Consider the following 17,228-nt stretch of genomic DNA (forward strand, 5'->3'; position numbering starts at 1 on the left):
TCAACCACGCATCAGAGAGCGATAAGCGCGGATGCAATATCACCCCACGAATCCTTTACGTCAATGGCGAATACCGCATCAAGTTTACAGCCATGCGTGATATCAAAGCTGGAGAGGAATTTTTTCTCCAATTATGGCGAAAACTTCCCCAATCTGACAAAGAAGCTACTCGACCATAAGGTGGAAGGGAAGTCTGACCAGGTTAAAAACCGATCGCGGCGGCCCAACGGAGAAGGGGTCGCAAGGAAGAATCCAAAGACGGATAAGAAGAAGCCCGGAAAGGGAAAGAAACGTGCTCAAGCAGTTCTCGATGAAGACGATATGCTGGTGGATACGCTTGGTTTCGCTCCAAAGCCTCTACGTAAGCGTAAGAAGGGCCCATTCGAGGAAGACTCAGAAGAAGAAGAGTATCACCCGACTGGCACCGATGCCTCTATCATGGAAACACCTTCAGATGGAGATTCGGATTTTGGAAATTCAGCAGCAAGACTAAGAAAACGAGCGCGACAAGATGGCAAGGGAGCAGCGTCGAGCCATAATGGCAAACCACGAGGAGACCCAAAAACACGCGGCAAAAGAGGAGGCGCCAGACCTGGAAGTGGTCGACCGAGAAAGTATCCACGAAAGCTGACTTCAGCTCCGATAATTGAGCATCCTTCAGCTTCGGAATCGCAAGATCGAGAGGACCCAGAAGAACGCCAGATCGTGGCTGCAGATACCATCGTGCCTACTGCACTACAACGGCCACAGCCAATGGAAATCAACGACAGCATGGAATATATCACTTTTTCAGAGGAACGCACTGAAGAGTCCAGGCTGCTCCAGAGCCAACTAGAGGAGGACAATGATGACGACGACGACGAGGACCAAGACGTGGTTGTACGGTCGCGCGTTGATCGAGGTGTCAGAAACCGGCGCCCAACAGCCAAGTTAAGAGATGACGGAGACTGGTTAGGCGGGAGTCAATAATATAGAGAGAGGGCTTCCTAGGTGGTTTGGCTTCATTGTAGGATAATGGGGACATCACAAGTATACAGTCTTGCACAAACTAGGATGGAAATTTCTGGGTTTGGTTGACAGGCTTGGTTTTAGTCGGAAGACAGTTGTTGCAGTAGTAGTAGTATTACAGAATATATGAGTCTTAAGGACGCAATTGGCTCTGGTGCTTTGCGTTATGGGTGTAAAAGGTATACCGAATGGATGCTCCTCAATTGACTCGGTACCTTACGTACAATGTTTCGACTCTTCAAGACAGAATGCTTTGGTATCATCTTTATGAAAGAACATCCACCTCTATCAATAGTTATGTCTTCATAATTCATTAAATAGATCCGCACTAGTGCCCTTTTTGTGTATGCAGATGTAAGCCACGAAGGGGAGAAAAGAAAACTGAGGACCTTGGCCCTAAGCGAAGAAAATGCTTGGGCAAGCCTAGCCTAAACTTACGGGACTCTTTACTAAGTTTATTTTGACCCCTATCTCAAGGCATAATGCTTTCTTGCTCCCTGGGGGGCCACTTAGGCCACTAAATTCTTCAGCTTCAGTGACTATGCCCCACATCCCACCATTAGCGTCCAGTAGGCTCCAGCCACAAGCGATGACGTTGTCGATTCAAAAGCGGGAAGGAACAAGATACCTAGGTGCACGACAGCTCTGCCAGGTTCAGGTCCAACTGACCACCTTTGTCATTGTTTCTCTTTTCACTTTACATACAAATACGAAGACCATCGCAACCGAGTCATTTCCTCCCTTTCTCATAACACAACAACACTCCACGACTGAACCTCTCTTCACACTCTCTTTTGAGCTTCTCAATCTTCCTATATCTCACTTTTTGTTCACCCCTCGTCACCGCCGTCACAATGACGCTCTACTATACTCTCGTACGTTGCTTGTACCTTTGTCAAGAGCTTCAATCACCTAGTTAGCCAAATGGAGTTTCTAACTGATTCAACTAGGTCTTTATGCTTCTCGTCTTCGAGATGGCGCTTTTCATGCTCCTGATCGTTCCCATGCCCTTTAACGTTAAGCGCAAGATCTTCACGTGCGTCAAACACGAGGTTTAGGCGTCTTTATCAGCGGCTAACAAGACATACAGCTTCATCTCCGAGAACCCCGTTGTCGCAAAGATTCAATACTGGATGAAGATCACCTTTGTCTTTATCCTAATTCTCTTTATCGACAGTGTCAACCGTGTCTACCGCGTCCAGCTCGAGCTCGCCGCCGCATCCGAACAGTCCAAGCAGGGAGGAGGGTATGTTACCCCAAGCAACCATGGCATAGCCAGTGGGCACATCACTAACTCGATTGCAGTGCCGCCGTTATGGGTCACGAGCGCCTCGAAGTCCAAGCCCGCAAGTTCTACTCCCAGCGCAACATGTACCTCTGCGGCTTCACCCTCTTCCTTTCGCTCATCCTTAACCGCACCTACGTTATGATCCTCGAGGTGATGCGTCTGGAGGACAAGGTCCGCGCCTACGAGGGTACTAAGAGCGATACCAAGGAGGCTGAGAAGCTTGCCGTTGCCGGCAAGCCCGGTGAGCTTGCCCGTCTCCGAAAGGAGCTTGAGCAGAAGGATCAGGACCTCAAGACCCTGAAGAAGCAGAGCGAGCAGCTCCACAAGAGCTACGATGAGCTTAGCGACAAGTACGCTGCTACCCAAAAAACTGGCGAGTCCAGAAAGGGCATCTAAGGCGCGTATGTTTTATGTCGCTCCAAAGGAGGAGATCGCCCACACAGGGATATCGGCACCTGATCTATTGTTGACCTGCCTGGGCGGAAGAGAAGAGACTCGGTCTGAGCCTGTCAGGGCATATAAAACAGCACCAGACCTGGAGGCAAATGAAGTGCAAGATGTAAAATAGCGTTAACGGTTACTGGGTTAAGCACCGGCGCAAAGCTGGCGATCGGACGCGGACAGGACGATCGACCATTTGAGATTGTATTAGGAATTTCTTTATGTATAGAATTGTGATGTTGGATGTGGATGATGGGTGCCTTGGTGGTATGGGTTATCACCAAGGTCTCGCATGCGAATTGCTATATCACTATTCAAACATCATGCTGTTCTTGATTACATGCGATGTGTCCGACCAAATAACTTACAAATTCGCACTGTTCTGCCTTGTTCGGACAACTGTATCAGTAGGCCCCATCATACTTTTCTGGAAATAATACACCATTTGCCATTTCCAATACTGCATACTCAAAGTCATCTTGAGCTTCATCCTCATCCCAGGGCAATAACCCCATTGCACGCATGCCGTCTAGACCGCCTGCCTCACCAACCTCTCTAATGGCCTGCTCTCCTCCGATATTGACATCGCCCGTAGGTGCTCCGGTAAAGTCGGGGCCGGCTTCCCCATGCAGAAAACCCTTGCGCTGATGAGCAAGATATAGGGCATTTGTCTGAGTTAATGGACAGGCTGGAAGATAAATGATTGTTGTAGGAGGGATGTCTGGGCGACGGAGACGATCAAGGGCGTAGACGGTATCGCAGTGCCAGACAAGGTAATCACCAGGGTCAAGTTTTGGTATGGGGATCATGCTCCGGTGAAGCTGTAGATGAGGGTGTAATGCATCATTGAGCTCCTGTGGGTAAGACGGCAATGCACCTTGAATCACAGAGGAAGGCGGCTCTTCAAGGATCCAGTTCCCTGGCGTAAGAAAGTCTGGGCTTGCCGGTGAGGAGTCTTTAGGCACAAAAAAGGGCCGCAGAAGAAGATATGCAGTTGTGAGTCGGATCATGGGACATAAGAGAAGGGTGCCATGGCCAAAAGGAACTTCACTCAAAGCTACCCAGCCCTGAAACATGCGGAAGACGCTGCATGAGCCGTCACCATTGTATAAATCGCTTGTCACTTTCAGTCGAGTGCTGCTTTCCCATGGATCCCAATCCTCCCAACGACCATCCCAAATGGGTTGATAGGTCGCTGCTGAACCATAGCCATCCGGCTCCCAACGCTCCACGCTTCCTCCGTCAACATATACACTGAGGGAACATGTCTCATCCTCAGGTCTCCTGACCCTCATGCGGTCGGCATAGCTGATGGGGAAATTGGGGCTCACAAGCGCTTCCGGCTCAGACGAGTGCCATAAATTCATTAGGAAACGTTGAGTATAGAGAACGTTCGGATGGGCTCGAGATTTGATCTGCCCAGGAGACCAATAAACCCCGTAAAGATGCGGATCGTGGGTAGGCAATCGTTGCGCCTGAAGGTCTCCTAAGTGAGCCTCGGTATCTGCCTTCCATTTCGCAGCCAGATCATGAGGAACTACGTTCCGAATAACAGCGACACCTCGTTCCTTGAGTCTTGAAGAAAAGTCATTTGCAACTGAAGAGTCATTGAGATCGTTAAAATCAATAGATGGGTAGATATCCGAGCCGGCTTTGGCGATGATGTCGATTTCAGTGTTCAACTTGACAAGCAGTCTTATCCATGAACTCTTGATCTGAGATTCTTTACCCTCAACCAAATCTCTCTTGATTCGGGCAAAGCGAGTAGGGAGAGGTATGGGCTCAGTAATCTGAGCAAACATGCTACTTGATGGGCCATGCCGGTGGCCTTTTGGAGCCATGGTGAGAACTTTTGAGAAGTTGATTGTGGGTAGTGGGAATAAAAGATAACGTTGAGCTATCCTAACCACCCGCACCAGCTGAACCACAGATATATACTGGAGTAAATGTGGCAATCGAGGGACACTACTGGAACAGCAAAGGTAAGAGCTCAAGCATCTTCTCCGAGGAAGGGAAACCTGACATTCTGTGTGCCAGTGTGGAGTATGGTTGTTTTATAACCACGTTTGCATGGTCCGCAAACGTGTCTGAACGCTGCGCGTGACGGTCCACGGCCTCTTTGAGCGTTAAGTCGTTGATTTCATCGTGAGGAATTGTCGTCATGCGGAATTTCTTCGGATGGGAGCTTGGTATTCTTCGGATACACACGCTATACGGGCCGGATACCCGGTCCTCTGAGGTTGTCGTTTTGACTGCTTATTGGGGTGAGTTGCGGTGTGTTATCAAAACGATTAGGTGTAAGGTATAACCGTTTGGTCTTACAGCTTGGTATCATGGACCTAGCATGCATACGGTTTGAAATGGTGGTATTGAATTGTGAGCATCATTCTTTGCACTTTTGCAAAAAAAATAAATGCGTGCAGAATAACTTTGTGGTTTTGTTGCTGTGACTCGAGTAGTTTTGTTTTCCCTTGCGACTGAAGCTGAAGCACTAGATCTTGACACGTTTGGATCGACGAAGTGACGGTTGTTCATGGGTTGCACCCTCTACTATTTCGGCATTTGAATTAACCTTTCTCTTCTTTTCCTTCTTCGCTGCCATGGGCGCTGTGATGTGTCTGGCCTCTTTCGGTGGTGCCACATTATGGGATTGATCCGGCTGAGCCGGTTGCTTCATCGAGACATAGGCCACTTTCTCCACGTCACTTGCTTGCACGTCGAGTCTGTCCCGTAGATCGTCGACTTTAGAGCACAGCATACGGTACTCTTTGGCGTTATACTTGATAGGGCTCTGCTTCCCATTGCAGCATAGCCACCAGAACGCCTCGTCGGCAAAGAATATGACCCGTGTCGGATCATGAACAGCCAAAAGCAAGGATGCAGTTGCAGGGCCAATACCTCGAAGCTTTGTTAATACACCCAAGGCGGCTTCTATGTCGGCATCCTTTTCGTAAGCGTTGAGAGCTTGCTTTACAATTTCCTGAGCATCGTTTGCATCATTAGATGAGACCAGATTCATGAGTGTTGGCCTGAACTTCCCATGGCGTCTAATCTGTATTAGTAAATGGCGATTCTGGCACAGGTGGGTAGACTTGGACTCACAACTTCCACTCCACGAGGTTCTTGATGTCGTCTAGCTTCATTGGGCGACTTTCCGCGCTAGAATTGAAGGCATCCAATGCATCGTTGTATCGATAATTGTCTAGTTCTTGCAGCGTTCTCTGGCCACCTTTGGCTATTGGTTGATATTGATTAGCCGATATTCGTATGAAGTGGCATCCTTGATATCTTTTTTGCTCACTTACCACCCTTTCCATCTGACACTCTTTTGATGAGAGCCGGGTATTGCTTGAGAACTCGCTTGAACTCTTCAAGGCTGATCTTGTTGGCAGAGGTAATGCTCAGCGCGGATGCCATAGTGCTGATATAATTTGACACAGTGAAAAGATGCCCTTTTACAAGAGAGGACAGAGCGAGAGACTTGAAAAAGCCTTGTTTCGAGATTGCGGCTTTCAATGATAGGCTAAGGTAGGAGAGTCGAGTGTTAGGAGAGACGAGCATAGAGATTGAGGAGAAGATGCTAAGACGAACGAAGTGTCTTGGAGAGACGCGACGCGATGGAACTAGACTGTTCAATTCGCACGGTGCACGATCATGCCCAGGGGAGGAAAGAAACCTCAAGACCTTAATCCTAAATGATAAAAAGACGCGGATGAATAGATTGGTATGAATTTAGGACATCTTTACGAAGTCTATGATATCTTACCATTAGTTTATCTTAATATCTTAAAATACAGTCTAATATTTTCTTATTCTCTAAGGTATGCCTGCTAATATCGATACAAGGGGAGGCAAGGAAACTTAGGCATATCTCTAATTGATTCACCTCCTTATTAATTCCACAAAACTACATCATTTTCCAAGCTACCGTTAAATTCATTCCTAAAAAATAGGACTACTTCTGTGGCAAGATGCCTTGAGTGGCTTATTCATTAACAGAGAATACACCTTTGGCCCCTTAGGCAATCCAGTTATTATCCTCAACCTCACCAACCAGTTTCCACAGCTTGTCAAATACATTGTCTGGATCATACTGCTTCTTCAGCCCCCTCAAGCGCTTCGAGTTTGAACCAAATGCTTCTTCAGCTGAGATAGTCTCAGTACTCACATAGTTCAGATAGTGGCCAATGCCATCTGACAAGGTCTTGTCGTCGTATCCAAGCTCGCGGATCGACTTCTGGAATCCACGATTGAACTGGCGGATTTTGGTATCAAGACTCTCATCCATCCACTTGTAATTGATGCCAACATTGTAGTAGTTCCCTCGTGAGTTGAAGGATGTTGACTCAACTGGGATCGTTCGAATGGCTTTCTGGGGAATGCACTCTATCATGACAACAGAGCCCTCGGTACCCGGCGTGTCCTCGACAAACCCCGTGAATTTATCACGGATTGATTCGGCGGTGGAAATCTCCATGGGAAGAGTAAAATTGGCGCCACCAAACAGGTATCTACTACCCTTTGCAAAGACCTCATCTGCGCCCTGGTTGATCATAGGATATGGCATAGGCCCAACTTGCTTCATCAATGCCTCGAGCTCTAGTATAGGAGCGAAATATTTCTGGCCATCGTCCTCTGGATTAGGCCCAATCTGTGCCATTTGAACTAGGATAACGAGGGGCCTGGGCGCGTTGGGGTCTGGGCCAGGGGGAGCATAAGTGTAGCCCGTGAGGAAGATTTGCGTGCCGTCGTTTGTCTCTCCCCAGTGGTTGAGAAACTTGATCACTGCAGGCAGAGCCGTGGGAGGGAGGAAAGCCATGCCGCCCCAGATATCACCCTGCGGGAATATCTTGCTGGTGAATTGGGTAACCACGCCAAAGCTGCTGCCAGCGCCTCGTAGAGCCCAAAAGAGATCTGCGTTTTCGGTGGAGGATGCAGTTACGATGCTTCCATCGGCTAGGACGACTTGACACGAAAGCAAGACGTCGATGGCCAAACCGTGGATACCAGACAATATGCCATAGCCGCCATGCAGGATAAGGCCTCCAACGCCAGTATGGCTGACAGTTCCGCCAACCGTAGCTAGACCTTTAGGCCAGAGTGCCTCGTCAATGTCTTTCCATAAGCAACCTCCCCCAAAGGAGACGGTGTTTGCCTCGGTGTCTACCGAGACATCACGCATAAGAGAGAGATCCAGGACCATGCCCTCGGGTGAGGGAGCGCAGGAAGTTTGCGAGGTACTATGACCGCCTCCTTTGACATTGAATTTAATGCCATTGGATGTTGCAAACTTGACGACCTCACTGACTTCTTCAACAGTCCTGGGTTGGGCTACAGCGGCCTGTGGATTGATTAGCTGGTAGCTGGGGAGCCACGACGGTTTGACGTACGGCAGGCTTTACACAGGTAAGACTCCATCGTTGGAGGCTCTCCTCGAATCCCTCATCTCCAGGAAGTAGAAGACGCCCCTGAATTAGCTTGGTGCTCAACGATGAGAACTTGGTTTGGGTCATAGTTGGTTACTGGAAAAGTGAATGTTCTTAATAATGGTGTGTGTGTGTGTGTGTGTGTGTATTCTATCATGCTTTGCAGGAGCCTTATATACTATTGTACAGGGCTGGTTGTCCGACATCAAGAGTCGCCGTCTCACCTCAGCACCAACTACACGTATAGTGTTGGATACCAATATGGGTTCTACACCTTACTCGGTTTGGATGGCCAGACGAGCTATCAAATTGGATGCGGAGTTGTTTGTGTGAAGCTGAAAGAACGGGCGTTTAGGCTGTCCTGTATAGCGCCATTGGCGGTACGTGGCGTCGTTTTTGGCGGACAATGGACGTCTAGACGAGAGCCTGCATTGCTGAGCATCTTAATTTGATAGAAAGGAAGTTTAATAATCCTGATTTATCCTGATTTGAAGCTTTGTACATAATATGATGTATTGTAGGCGATCCTTCGAATCCTCGTTGCTATGAATGCCAGCGGTAAACTAGAGGTTACCCGCTTAGCAGCCCTAGCTGTGTAATACCCTTGAACTGGAGCAGATGAAGCATATCTTGACTTCTATCTAAGCGGGATTCTCGCAATTGGTAGGGCTTAGGCCAGCAAGATGTCAGCTCAGTGTGATCGACGAGAACCTACACTAGCTCAAGGCACAGCACAGTAGCTCAACCCAGGATTCTCCGCTACTCAGCAAGATTCGGGGAAGTGAATAAGCAAAGGCTAGTTTACAGAGAGTTGATGCTCGTATGAGTCAGTTTCGAAGCTTTTGCCAGTCATGGTTTGGTAGGGACGCTGACAGTGATGTTGATGATGAGTGGTGCAAAGTGTTCAGAGCCTAAGAGCTACCAAAAGTGGTTAGGTACCTATGCATTTAGAGGCTATATTCAGCTGTGACTTAGTAAAAGTGTATTTCGTGACATTTGACCACATCGAATACAAGTAATCAAGAACGGCTCTGAGACGGCGGTGACACCAACTCTGTAACATAAATAGATTACAGTTTCTGCCTTAGCTACCTAGGTCCTAGGGGAGGAAAAAAACTCAGGACCGTAACCCTAAGTGAACAAAATCTTTAGGTAAATTTAGCCTAAGCTTAGGGGACTCTTTACTTAGTTTATTTTGACACCCTTTGTCAAGGTTCGGTGTTTTATGTTCTGTTACTGTATCCCTAGATCCTTATTAGCCTCTGTTAATGCCCGTTGATGCCACCCTGAATGGAACGGTCGAGACCTTGAGACCGGTTAGATAACGGCCTGTCCGAAAAGGGCGACAACTAAGAAAAAAAGAAGAAGAAAAAAGGCGACCCCTCCGTTTTCCGTTTTTACGGGTTTTCTTCCGCATAATCGCATCCAGTCCAATCCATCCTCTTTTAATTAATTCTTTCTTACTCACTCACTTACACCTCTGACCTTCCAACACCGCCAAGTCGATACCGAATTCTCCTAGTCCACATAACGCAACACACCCTCTCCTCTTCCTCACAACCAGTCCAAGTCGCAAACATGGGTAACGTAAGCTAAGAGGATTCAGATGCCATCATAAACGATACCTTGTGCTGACATGGAGGTTTCAGGGCGCCAAGGCTCAACAGAAGCGCGAGCGCAATGCTAAGGACAAGAGCACTGCCAAGTCGCAGCTCAAGGTGGTGAGTTTACAGATTGTACTCTAGAGTTTCGTGTCTCTTTAGCTAACATGACCAAATAGAACGAGAAGGCTTGTGATATTCAGTGCCAGATCTGCAAATCTACCTTCCTCAAGACCACAAAGGCCCCTGCGTATGTCCACCAAAATACCCACCTATCTCCTCTGTTTCTCCATCATCCTAACTAATATTTCCTCTCCAGTCTAAAAGAGCATGCCGAGAACAAGCACAGCAAGACCATTGCCGACTGCTTCCCCAACGTCCAAGTCGCATAGACCCCATAACACACGAGGTGTTGACATGATGGTATCGTACGAGAAGAGAAAAGTCAAGAAAACAACTGGAAATGGGTAAATGTTTAGCGAAGCGAGGCGTACTGTGGCGCGATGGCCTAGACGAGAACGGAGAGACGAGACAAGACAAGACGAGACAAGACGAGATCAAGACTCATGATGAATACAAATTTTACACGGCTCTTTTTTGCATATTTTTGCAATTTCCCTGTGTCTTCCACCCACTACCGGTACCTAATGAGCCTCTACAGCCTTTTGGGGCGCTTCCACGACTGGTGCCGCAGCCTCCTTCTGCTGCTTAGCCATTGCCTGTTCCTCACGGATGCTAGCCAGAATATCAGGATACCAGCGTTCTCCAACATCAGGGTGACTCTTGACTCGATTTCGCAATGTTGCCTCACCAAGCGTCTTTGAAGCACCGCCAGCTCGGAATGTGAACTCGACATCATCAATACGCCCGCCATTGCGCTCCACAATCTTGCGACGCTGCTCCCGTACTTCCTCTGGTACAAGACCAACGCCAACTTTCTCCAGATCTTCAAACTCAGCGCTCATACGCACGCCTTGGAAGAAAGGGATAGAGAAGCGTGCACCTGAGCCAGCAGCGGGGGAGAGGACACGATGTGTTGTAGAGACGCAGACACCTTGTGTAAGTGCCTCTAAGCCTTGGCCGATAGCAACGACAAGGGTTCCTACCCGCGGCTCGCAATCAATCCAATCACCTCGGACGTTCTGTACTTGAAGGCCCTTGTGCGATGTCGCCTGGAGGAGATAGCTAGTAAGCATGCTGTCTTTGTGAGGGCCTACACCCTGGCCCTGCACGTTTCCTTCGATGCCAAGTTCCTTTGCATCGGGATACTTGACAATCTTGAGCTTGTGTTGCTGATCTTGATCAAAGTATTTATTAAAGGCGTCGCTGGGAAGTTCAATGGCCTCGGCGATGAGAGATGTAAACTGAATTGAAATTTTGCCCATGCGCTCCATGTAGTCTGTATACACTTTGCGGAACCCAGGCAACGAGTCCTCAGATGGCCATTGATTGGGTGCTAGAAGGTTACGATATAGAGGAGCATCGGGCCCAGGGATAGGATGCTCTGTTGAGAGATCGATTTGTTCACGATGATCAATTTCTCCAGCTGTGATCTCCGCTGAGAGACGAGAGTAGCCTAGGAAAGAGGGCGCATTCTTCATCTCAATCTTAAGTCTGTGACGAGTCAGTGGACCATCAGATCATGATAATCAATGTCACTCATTAACACTCACTTCTCTTCCTCAGGAATTTCAAAGAAACCCTTTCCAAGTTCAATGATCTTCTGAAACAACTCATCCGAGATGCCAACATTCTCGAGATACAAGAAGCCAACTTCCATCAAGGCATGGCGAAGTTCCTTTAGAAACTGAGGCTTAGTAGCAGGGTCCTTAGCCGCAGCTAGGTCCAGAATTGGAATAGATGTAAACGACATTTCTATATGCCAAGTTGAACAAGCAAAGTAAAGTAGGTAGTAAAAGACTTAATGTTGTAACTTGTTGATAGATAACTTGGTATCTTTCCCTCCAAGGTTGTCATAACCAAGTCAATAGATCGACTGACTGATTGACTACCTTGCTATGGCGCGATTGGTCCATTCGAATACACCTTTTTCTCCTCTTCTCCTTCGTCTCCAAATCAAGCCCCGTCCCCGCATCTGCAACCGACTCCCGAGAGATGCCGGGCTAGTTTGGCGATTGCCTCTTCTTTCAATCACGCCGATGTCGGCCATACTCTAGATGCATATACAAACTGAGTGAATAGCTAGTATTCCAGACCTACTCAACGCCGGCGCTGCGATCATCTAACTTCCCAAGACCACATGCGACTAGACCATGACTGTCTAGTTTTGATTTATACATACTCCTCTGTAACAAAAAACATTCTAGCTTTTTAAACATGCCTTATTATATACCAATTTCTTCCCTTCATAATGCTGAAAGAGGCTTTGTCGCGAGCAGGCCCGTAACCTTGTAAAACAAATCCTCGATCGGAGGCGCAGCAAATGCTGGTGCAGCGTCAAAGATGTCGGCTAGATGCTGTTGTTGAATCACCCTTGGATGAGAGTCATCATCTTCCATCTCGACATCTTGAGGCTCAGCCACGGGCTCGGCTTCTGCATCGTCAACGTCGCTTGCCATATCCTCATCCTCATCAAGAAGATCAGCCTCATTGCCATTAACATCAATGCCCTCGAGGCGGAGGTCCTCAAGAGGCTGGACGGTTGCAAGAGATGAAGGGTCTGACCCCTCGGCAACCACCCAGACTTGAGCAGCATCATCTAAAGCGATGAAACCACTTGTCTCAGGAGCAGAAACCAAGCTGACGATCCTTTGAGGCGTGCTACGCACCAATAGGGGCTCGATATACTCAGGCTGGAAAACTGCAAGGAGAGAACCCTCGTTAGCTGGTAGAGCTAAGGCAAAGTGACCGGAAGTGTGATCGACAGCCAGCTGAAGAAGAGCATTGGCCTTGGATTGTGGTATCACAACGCCATATCGTAGCTCATCACTGACAACGTCGTAAACGCGCAGTTCATCTGATAGGATAATGACAAAAGGCGAAAGGGCACGGATAGATCGCAATTGACCTTTCCATTGGCCTTCGAGGGTCTTAACCACATCGCCTGACGCAGCATCAATCAAGTAGATCACACCGGAGCCAGCTGTTCCGAAAGCCACGAAGAGAGTTGAGCCATCTTCCGAGAAAGCGATACTTCCCTGGGGCTCTTGAACAACACCGGACTCAGGGAGGTCGATCACGCCGTCTTGAGGAATGCCGTCACCCACAGCAATAATCTGAGAGCAGCTCCAAGTGAAGACCTCGCGACCGTCAGGCCCCTTCACTACAACTCCATTCTGAGACCTTGTCTTGGGGCGCCACAATCGAACATTGCCATCAGTACCAATAGTTGCGAAGCATGTCGAAACAGGGTTCGAGGCTAAGTCGAGAACTGCCTCGTTGCGATTTGTAGCATGAGGGGCATTGATCCTGGAGACAAGGGCAATCTGGTCCTCGCCTTCTTGTGCTTCCCAGAACTTGAGATACACCTCTCGTCGCTCTTGAATAAACTGGTCCTTGGCATCGCTGATAACGTTCTCCAAATCTCGTTGCGATGGCTCCCAGGTGTCAACACTAGCAAGCCACGCTCCGTCAGCTGAGAAAGCTAAGCGAGTAATGACGGGCTCTTCGATAGGGTGGCCCTTGTTCGTGATGTTGACATCTGTTGGCTGTGTACGAGCCAAAGCTTGCTTGGAGACGCTTCGAAAGGTCTCAAGATCGAAGGTCTGAAGCAAAGGTGCAGAGAACCCTCCTGACATAGTAGCCTGCCTGCCATTACCAACACAGACATGTAATCTCGACTGATCAGTAGGGTTAATGGCAGCTGGGATAGGTCGCTGTACGCTCGCAGGCGTTGTCCATGTTCGCTGAACGAGAAGATCCTTGGGTGTAGTGACGTTGATAGCGGCCGACTGGATACCAGCGATGTATGCTGTAGGCTTCATCTCAGCGGTAGAAATGACCATGACTGAGTTATCGTCGAGGTGAACAACATATGAGGAGCCATTGGCAGAAACTGTGATGTTCTCCACGCTGCCAGAAAGATGGGGAAGAAAATCCTTCTTTCCTGTGTCCATTTGCCATAGAACGAGAGAGTTTTCAGAACCTCCTGAAATTACATAATTACCTGTGATATGTCAGTACAGTTCTCGATATTCCATGTGCAGTGTAGATTCGTACCATCGCGCGACCACTTCAGGGCGTGCACCGCTCTACGGTGCCAATGAAAGTTTTGCGCTTGAATGGGCTCCTTATCGGATCCTGACTTTGCAAGCGCCTGACTTCGAGCAAGCGCATCATGGTAGAGGTAAATTGAGCCACGGGCACCGCCAACTATGATATCCAGAACAGGAGCGGCTTCCTGTCGCGATTTCTTTCCGCTCGTCGCTGGTCTAGGATACACTCTCAGGTCAAGGGCGCTGACCAAATCGGGAATATCGAAGGTGTAAATCTCGTAATCCAAAGAAGCCAAGTTATCGAACTGTCGCTGTGATGGAACGCCAAAGAAAAGGCGGTCATTAATGGCGCCAATCAGGTGGCCATCTTCACTAGTCTCAAGCAACTGCAGGCCATTGCCAGGCTTCTTCATAACAAAGAGAACCTTGTGCTCCAACTCCGTTGTGGAGGCTGGATATGCGACAACCTCAATTCGGCTTGCTTTATCTGATTCTGCCACAAAGATAATTTCCTGGACTCTGCCAGAGACCATTTTTGTAACGAGGGCCATGGCAGTCGCAGTCTTGGATTGGGTCTGGAAGAATTCGGGGGTCTTGGAGGTTGTCCAGTCGACTTCACAGACGCGGCCGTCAGAGGTAGCCACCCAGACGATATTGGAGTTTTGCTTTGCCTGTTTCATGGCAACGATATGCGCGGAAGCTGCAGCCTTATCGTCGGAGGATTCAGCTGCGGTAATGGGGATTCGTCGAACAAGGAGTGAATCGGCTGCCGAGTACACCTGGATAGAGGTGTTGTATGCAATAATGAGAAATCTATGAATATTAGCTAGGTCAGTTCCAGCACTAATGAGACTTACTGCTCATTTTCCGTCAATACGGGATCGATATCAAGCATCCTACCACCCATGGGCTTCGAAACACGCCATCCTGCCTCTGCATTGTCGAACTGGCGAACAATCTCAATCTCCCGAGTTCCAGCCTCCGCCAAAGCTCCAGAAATACCATTCACCTCAGCAACCACGCCATTTCCACTTTGTTTCTCGAGCTTAATTCCATTGATTTTGTTCGCCTTTCGCTCAGCTCTTAGCCTCTTGGTTCTTGAATCGTTTTCCGTCACATCGCGTTTGCGCTTCTTGGTTGGGTCGTTTTTTGTTCGAGGGCTCTTGTGGCCAGCCATTTTCGCCACCTTCTTCTCTCTGCACGAGATCAATTTCTTGTGCTTGCGACTTTTTTTTAACAATTCGTCGACGGAGAGGAAAGTAACGAGGTTGTCCTGCTGGTAACGCTTCTACTGGGTAAAGGTTCGCAGAAATTTTGGTCCCGCTTGCGAAAAAAGTGCTGATAAGATAAGCGCTCCGTCGGAAAAATAACGGAGCTAGAATTTATTTTCGTAGGTAGTCCTCCTGCAACGCCGAACTATCGCAAGCTTTCTTTGTAACGTGCCTCCTGCTCTTGTCGCAATTCTGCTGGACGCATCTGACGAACCCGCGCACTCACGATATTACATCAAAATGATCATTCCTATTCGATGCTTTTCCTGTGGAAAGGTAGAATCTTCACCCGCGACGCGCCAGACGCTGATTACTAATTTGGAACGTAGGTCACTGGTGACCTCTGGGAGCGCTATCTTCAACTGATCGCAGATCCCCGTAAGACCGATGGGTAAGCTGGCACTTTCTACTTTATGCGGCTGGAAATCTAACGAGCGTAGCGACGCTATGGACGAGCTCGGTCTGAAGCGATACTGCTGCCGCCGCATGATCATGACCCACGTTGATCTTATTGAGAAGCTTCTCAAGTACGACACGGCCACCCAGATCCCATCCCATACGCAATTTCTAACCCTCTTTAGGTACACTCCCGATGGACGAAGCGAGAAGAAGCAGAACCTTGGCGTTCAATACTCATAGAATGCGTGGTGGCAAAGAAGCAGCGAAAGAATGGTTGTGCATGGTTTGGCGTTTAAGGAAATCTTGCCGAAATATGTCACTTTGACGGCGCAAGGAAGGCAATGAATTGATCAGTTTTAAATACGGGAGCACGAGTCCTCATAATCTACAGTGCCCTATACAGACACTTTCGAGAATGTCAATATTGATCAGTGTTTTCACTGAAACTTTTCCACTATCCTTACTCATGCTTCCCTCCATAAGACGCGGTTGGCTCTTGGTCGGCCCTTGGTCCTGCATGTATTCCCTTTTGGCAGGAGGTCCTTATGCACTCCTCAGAGCAAGAAAACTTCTGACATGAAATCAGGGTGCTAAAATCAACCGGTCTAACAGTGGCTTGCTAAGAAATACTAAACTAAACCCAGTTCTTTTCGTTACTAGATAGAGGTCCTAAGTTTTCTTGCCTCTGAAGGGCACTATGCCATTGACTACTGGGATTTAATCCTCAGACTACGGAGTACAACTGCAAGACTCCCACCCTTGCTGAGGCCTGTGCGCAAAGAGCGGTGGATGTTAAGTTGCGGCGAAGAACAACAAGCAAGAATCAGGAAATGGCCCATGTTTGTTAGACAGCATGCCAACATCTATGGGCAGCCAGAAGAGGCTAGTTAAACTGGCGCGCATATTCTCAGTCTCACCTGATTAACCAGGTGTTGGAATTCAGTTATCTTGTTTGCCTCTACGGTATGGCCTCACTTGAAAATCTCGAAAATTCACTCAAATGTGTTGGTTGTCTTCAAAGCTTGCAGAAGTGGGCAATGGCATCGAGCCAACAGCCTTTTGCAAGGCCAACGAGGATGACAACACATCCGGATGTTGGTTGAAGCTCTTGCGTCCCTGGGGTCTATACCTGTTCTATTATAGCAGGGTTACCCTTTTGCTATCGATCCTGCAACTTATTGCCCTAATAGTACTGGACAACGGTGTAGGGGAATGCGACGTTTTCACTCTACATCGTGATACCTTTCTACCAGGAGCTAAAGTGAATGCAGTTTCCCTTCTGAAGCGAGACTAAGAACAATTCAACAGGGTTGTCCTAATCTGTGGATCCAAAGCAATAAAAAGCTTGTCGTAAAGATACTTAAGAATTTGGCTGGCCTTTTGCTATTTGAGTGATAAGGATGGTGATGTCTATATGGTAGTTTTATTAGCACGAGAATTACCGCTTCTCAAGAACCATTATTTGAGTTCCGGCTCTTGAACTACTTTGCAATTGTATGCAAGCCAGTTACCATGCCTGAGTCTCATAACCTGTGACTTGGGCCTGGTTTCCATGAGACCGGGAGTTTCTGAAGGCCAATACACTAGCGGGTGATCTCTCTTTGAGGCCCGTCATGAAT

The 17,228-nt window shown here is 48.2% G+C and overlaps 9 protein-coding genes across 11 annotated transcripts in view; 4 read left to right on the top strand and 5 right to left on the bottom strand.

Moving 5' to 3' along the window:
• FVEG_00666 (hypothetical protein) overlaps positions 1-969 on the top strand; it is a gene marked incomplete at both ends in the record, with an annotated part of 3,843 nt that extends 2,874 nt beyond the window's left edge. Inside the window, one exon of the mRNA XM_018887231.1 lies at positions 109-969. Within this exon, the coding sequence (XP_018742968.1) occupies positions 109-969 (861 nt within the window). The remainder of the gene's footprint in view (positions 1-108) is intronic.
• Positions 970-1,650: 681 nt separating this feature from the next.
• Positions 1,651-5,188, top strand: FVEG_00665 (hypothetical protein). Of its 3 annotated transcripts, none has more exons than XM_018887229.1 (5): positions 1,651-1,883; positions 1,959-2,044; positions 2,099-2,254; positions 2,314-4,719; positions 4,775-5,119. In XM_018887229.1, the coding sequence occupies exons 1-4, from the start codon at positions 1,863-1,865 to the stop codon at positions 2,690-2,692; spliced, it is 642 nt and encodes a 213-aa protein (XP_018742965.1). In that variant the 5' UTR covers positions 1,651-1,862; the 3' UTR covers positions 2,693-4,719; positions 4,775-5,119. The 3 variants fall into 3 exon arrangements, with proteins under 3 accessions (XP_018742965.1, XP_018742966.1, XP_018742964.1); XM_018887230.1 differs by lacking the exon at positions 4,775-5,119 and having other exon boundaries at positions 2,314-3,328; positions 3,400-3,981; XM_018887228.1 differs by having other exon boundaries at positions 2,314-5,188.
• FVEG_00664 (hypothetical protein) lies at positions 3,142-4,578 on the bottom strand (the record flags this gene model as incomplete). Its single annotated transcript, XM_018887227.1, has 1 exon — positions 3,142-4,578. One exon carries the CDS (start codon positions 4,576-4,578, stop codon positions 3,142-3,144), a length of 1,437 nt encoding a protein of 478 aa, XP_018742967.1.
• Positions 5,189-5,228: 40 nt separating the features above from the next.
• FVEG_00663 (hypothetical protein) lies at positions 5,229-6,154 on the bottom strand (the record flags this gene model as incomplete). Its single annotated transcript, XM_018887226.1, has 3 exons — positions 5,229-5,784; positions 5,840-5,972; positions 6,043-6,154. 3 exons carry the CDS (start codon positions 6,152-6,154, stop codon positions 5,229-5,231), a joined length of 801 nt encoding a protein of 266 aa, XP_018742963.1.
• A 601-nt stretch (positions 6,155-6,755) lies between these two features.
• FVEG_00662 (hypothetical protein) lies at positions 6,756-8,250 on the bottom strand (the record flags this gene model as incomplete). Its single annotated transcript, XM_018887225.1, has 2 exons — positions 6,756-8,078; positions 8,128-8,250. 2 exons carry the CDS (start codon positions 8,248-8,250, stop codon positions 6,756-6,758), a joined length of 1,446 nt encoding a protein of 481 aa, XP_018742962.1.
• Positions 8,251-9,741: 1,491 nt separating this feature from the next.
• On the top strand, positions 9,742-10,156 carry FVEG_00661 (hypothetical protein; the record flags this gene model as incomplete). Its single annotated transcript, XM_018887224.1, has 4 exons — positions 9,742-9,750; positions 9,813-9,884; positions 9,944-10,014; positions 10,084-10,156. 4 exons carry the CDS (start codon positions 9,742-9,744, stop codon positions 10,154-10,156), a joined length of 225 nt encoding a protein of 74 aa, XP_018742961.1.
• A 252-nt stretch (positions 10,157-10,408) lies between these two features.
• On the bottom strand, positions 10,409-11,637 carry FVEG_00660 (hypothetical protein; the record flags this gene model as incomplete). Its single annotated transcript, XM_018887223.1, has 2 exons — positions 10,409-11,378; positions 11,438-11,637. 2 exons carry the CDS (start codon positions 11,635-11,637, stop codon positions 10,409-10,411), a joined length of 1,170 nt encoding a protein of 389 aa, XP_018742960.1.
• Positions 11,638-11,776: 139 nt separating this feature from the next.
• Positions 11,777-15,116, bottom strand: FVEG_00659 (hypothetical protein; the record flags this gene model as incomplete). Its single annotated transcript, XM_018887222.1, has 3 exons — positions 11,777-13,890; positions 13,944-14,752; positions 14,797-15,116. 3 exons carry the CDS (start codon positions 15,114-15,116, stop codon positions 12,131-12,133), a joined length of 2,889 nt encoding a protein of 962 aa, XP_018742959.1. The 3' UTR covers positions 11,777-12,130.
• A 49-nt stretch (positions 15,117-15,165) lies between these two features.
• FVEG_00658 (DNA-directed RNA polymerase I, II, and III subunit RPABC5) lies at positions 15,166-16,253 on the top strand. The gene is made up of 5 exons (XM_018887221.1): positions 15,166-15,240; positions 15,291-15,486; positions 15,540-15,601; positions 15,651-15,737; positions 15,792-16,253. The coding sequence occupies exons 2-5, from the start codon at positions 15,451-15,453 to the stop codon at positions 15,847-15,849; spliced, it is 243 nt and encodes an 80-aa protein (XP_018742958.1). The 5' UTR covers positions 15,166-15,240; positions 15,291-15,450; the 3' UTR covers positions 15,850-16,253.
• Positions 16,254-17,228: the final 975 nt, after the last annotated feature.

This window comes from Fusarium verticillioides, chromosome 1 (assembly GCF_000149555.1).
Source record: "Fusarium verticillioides 7600 chromosome 1, whole genome shotgun sequence".
In the NCBI taxonomy this organism is placed as follows: domain Eukaryota; kingdom Fungi; phylum Ascomycota; class Sordariomycetes; order Hypocreales; family Nectriaceae; genus Fusarium; species Fusarium verticillioides.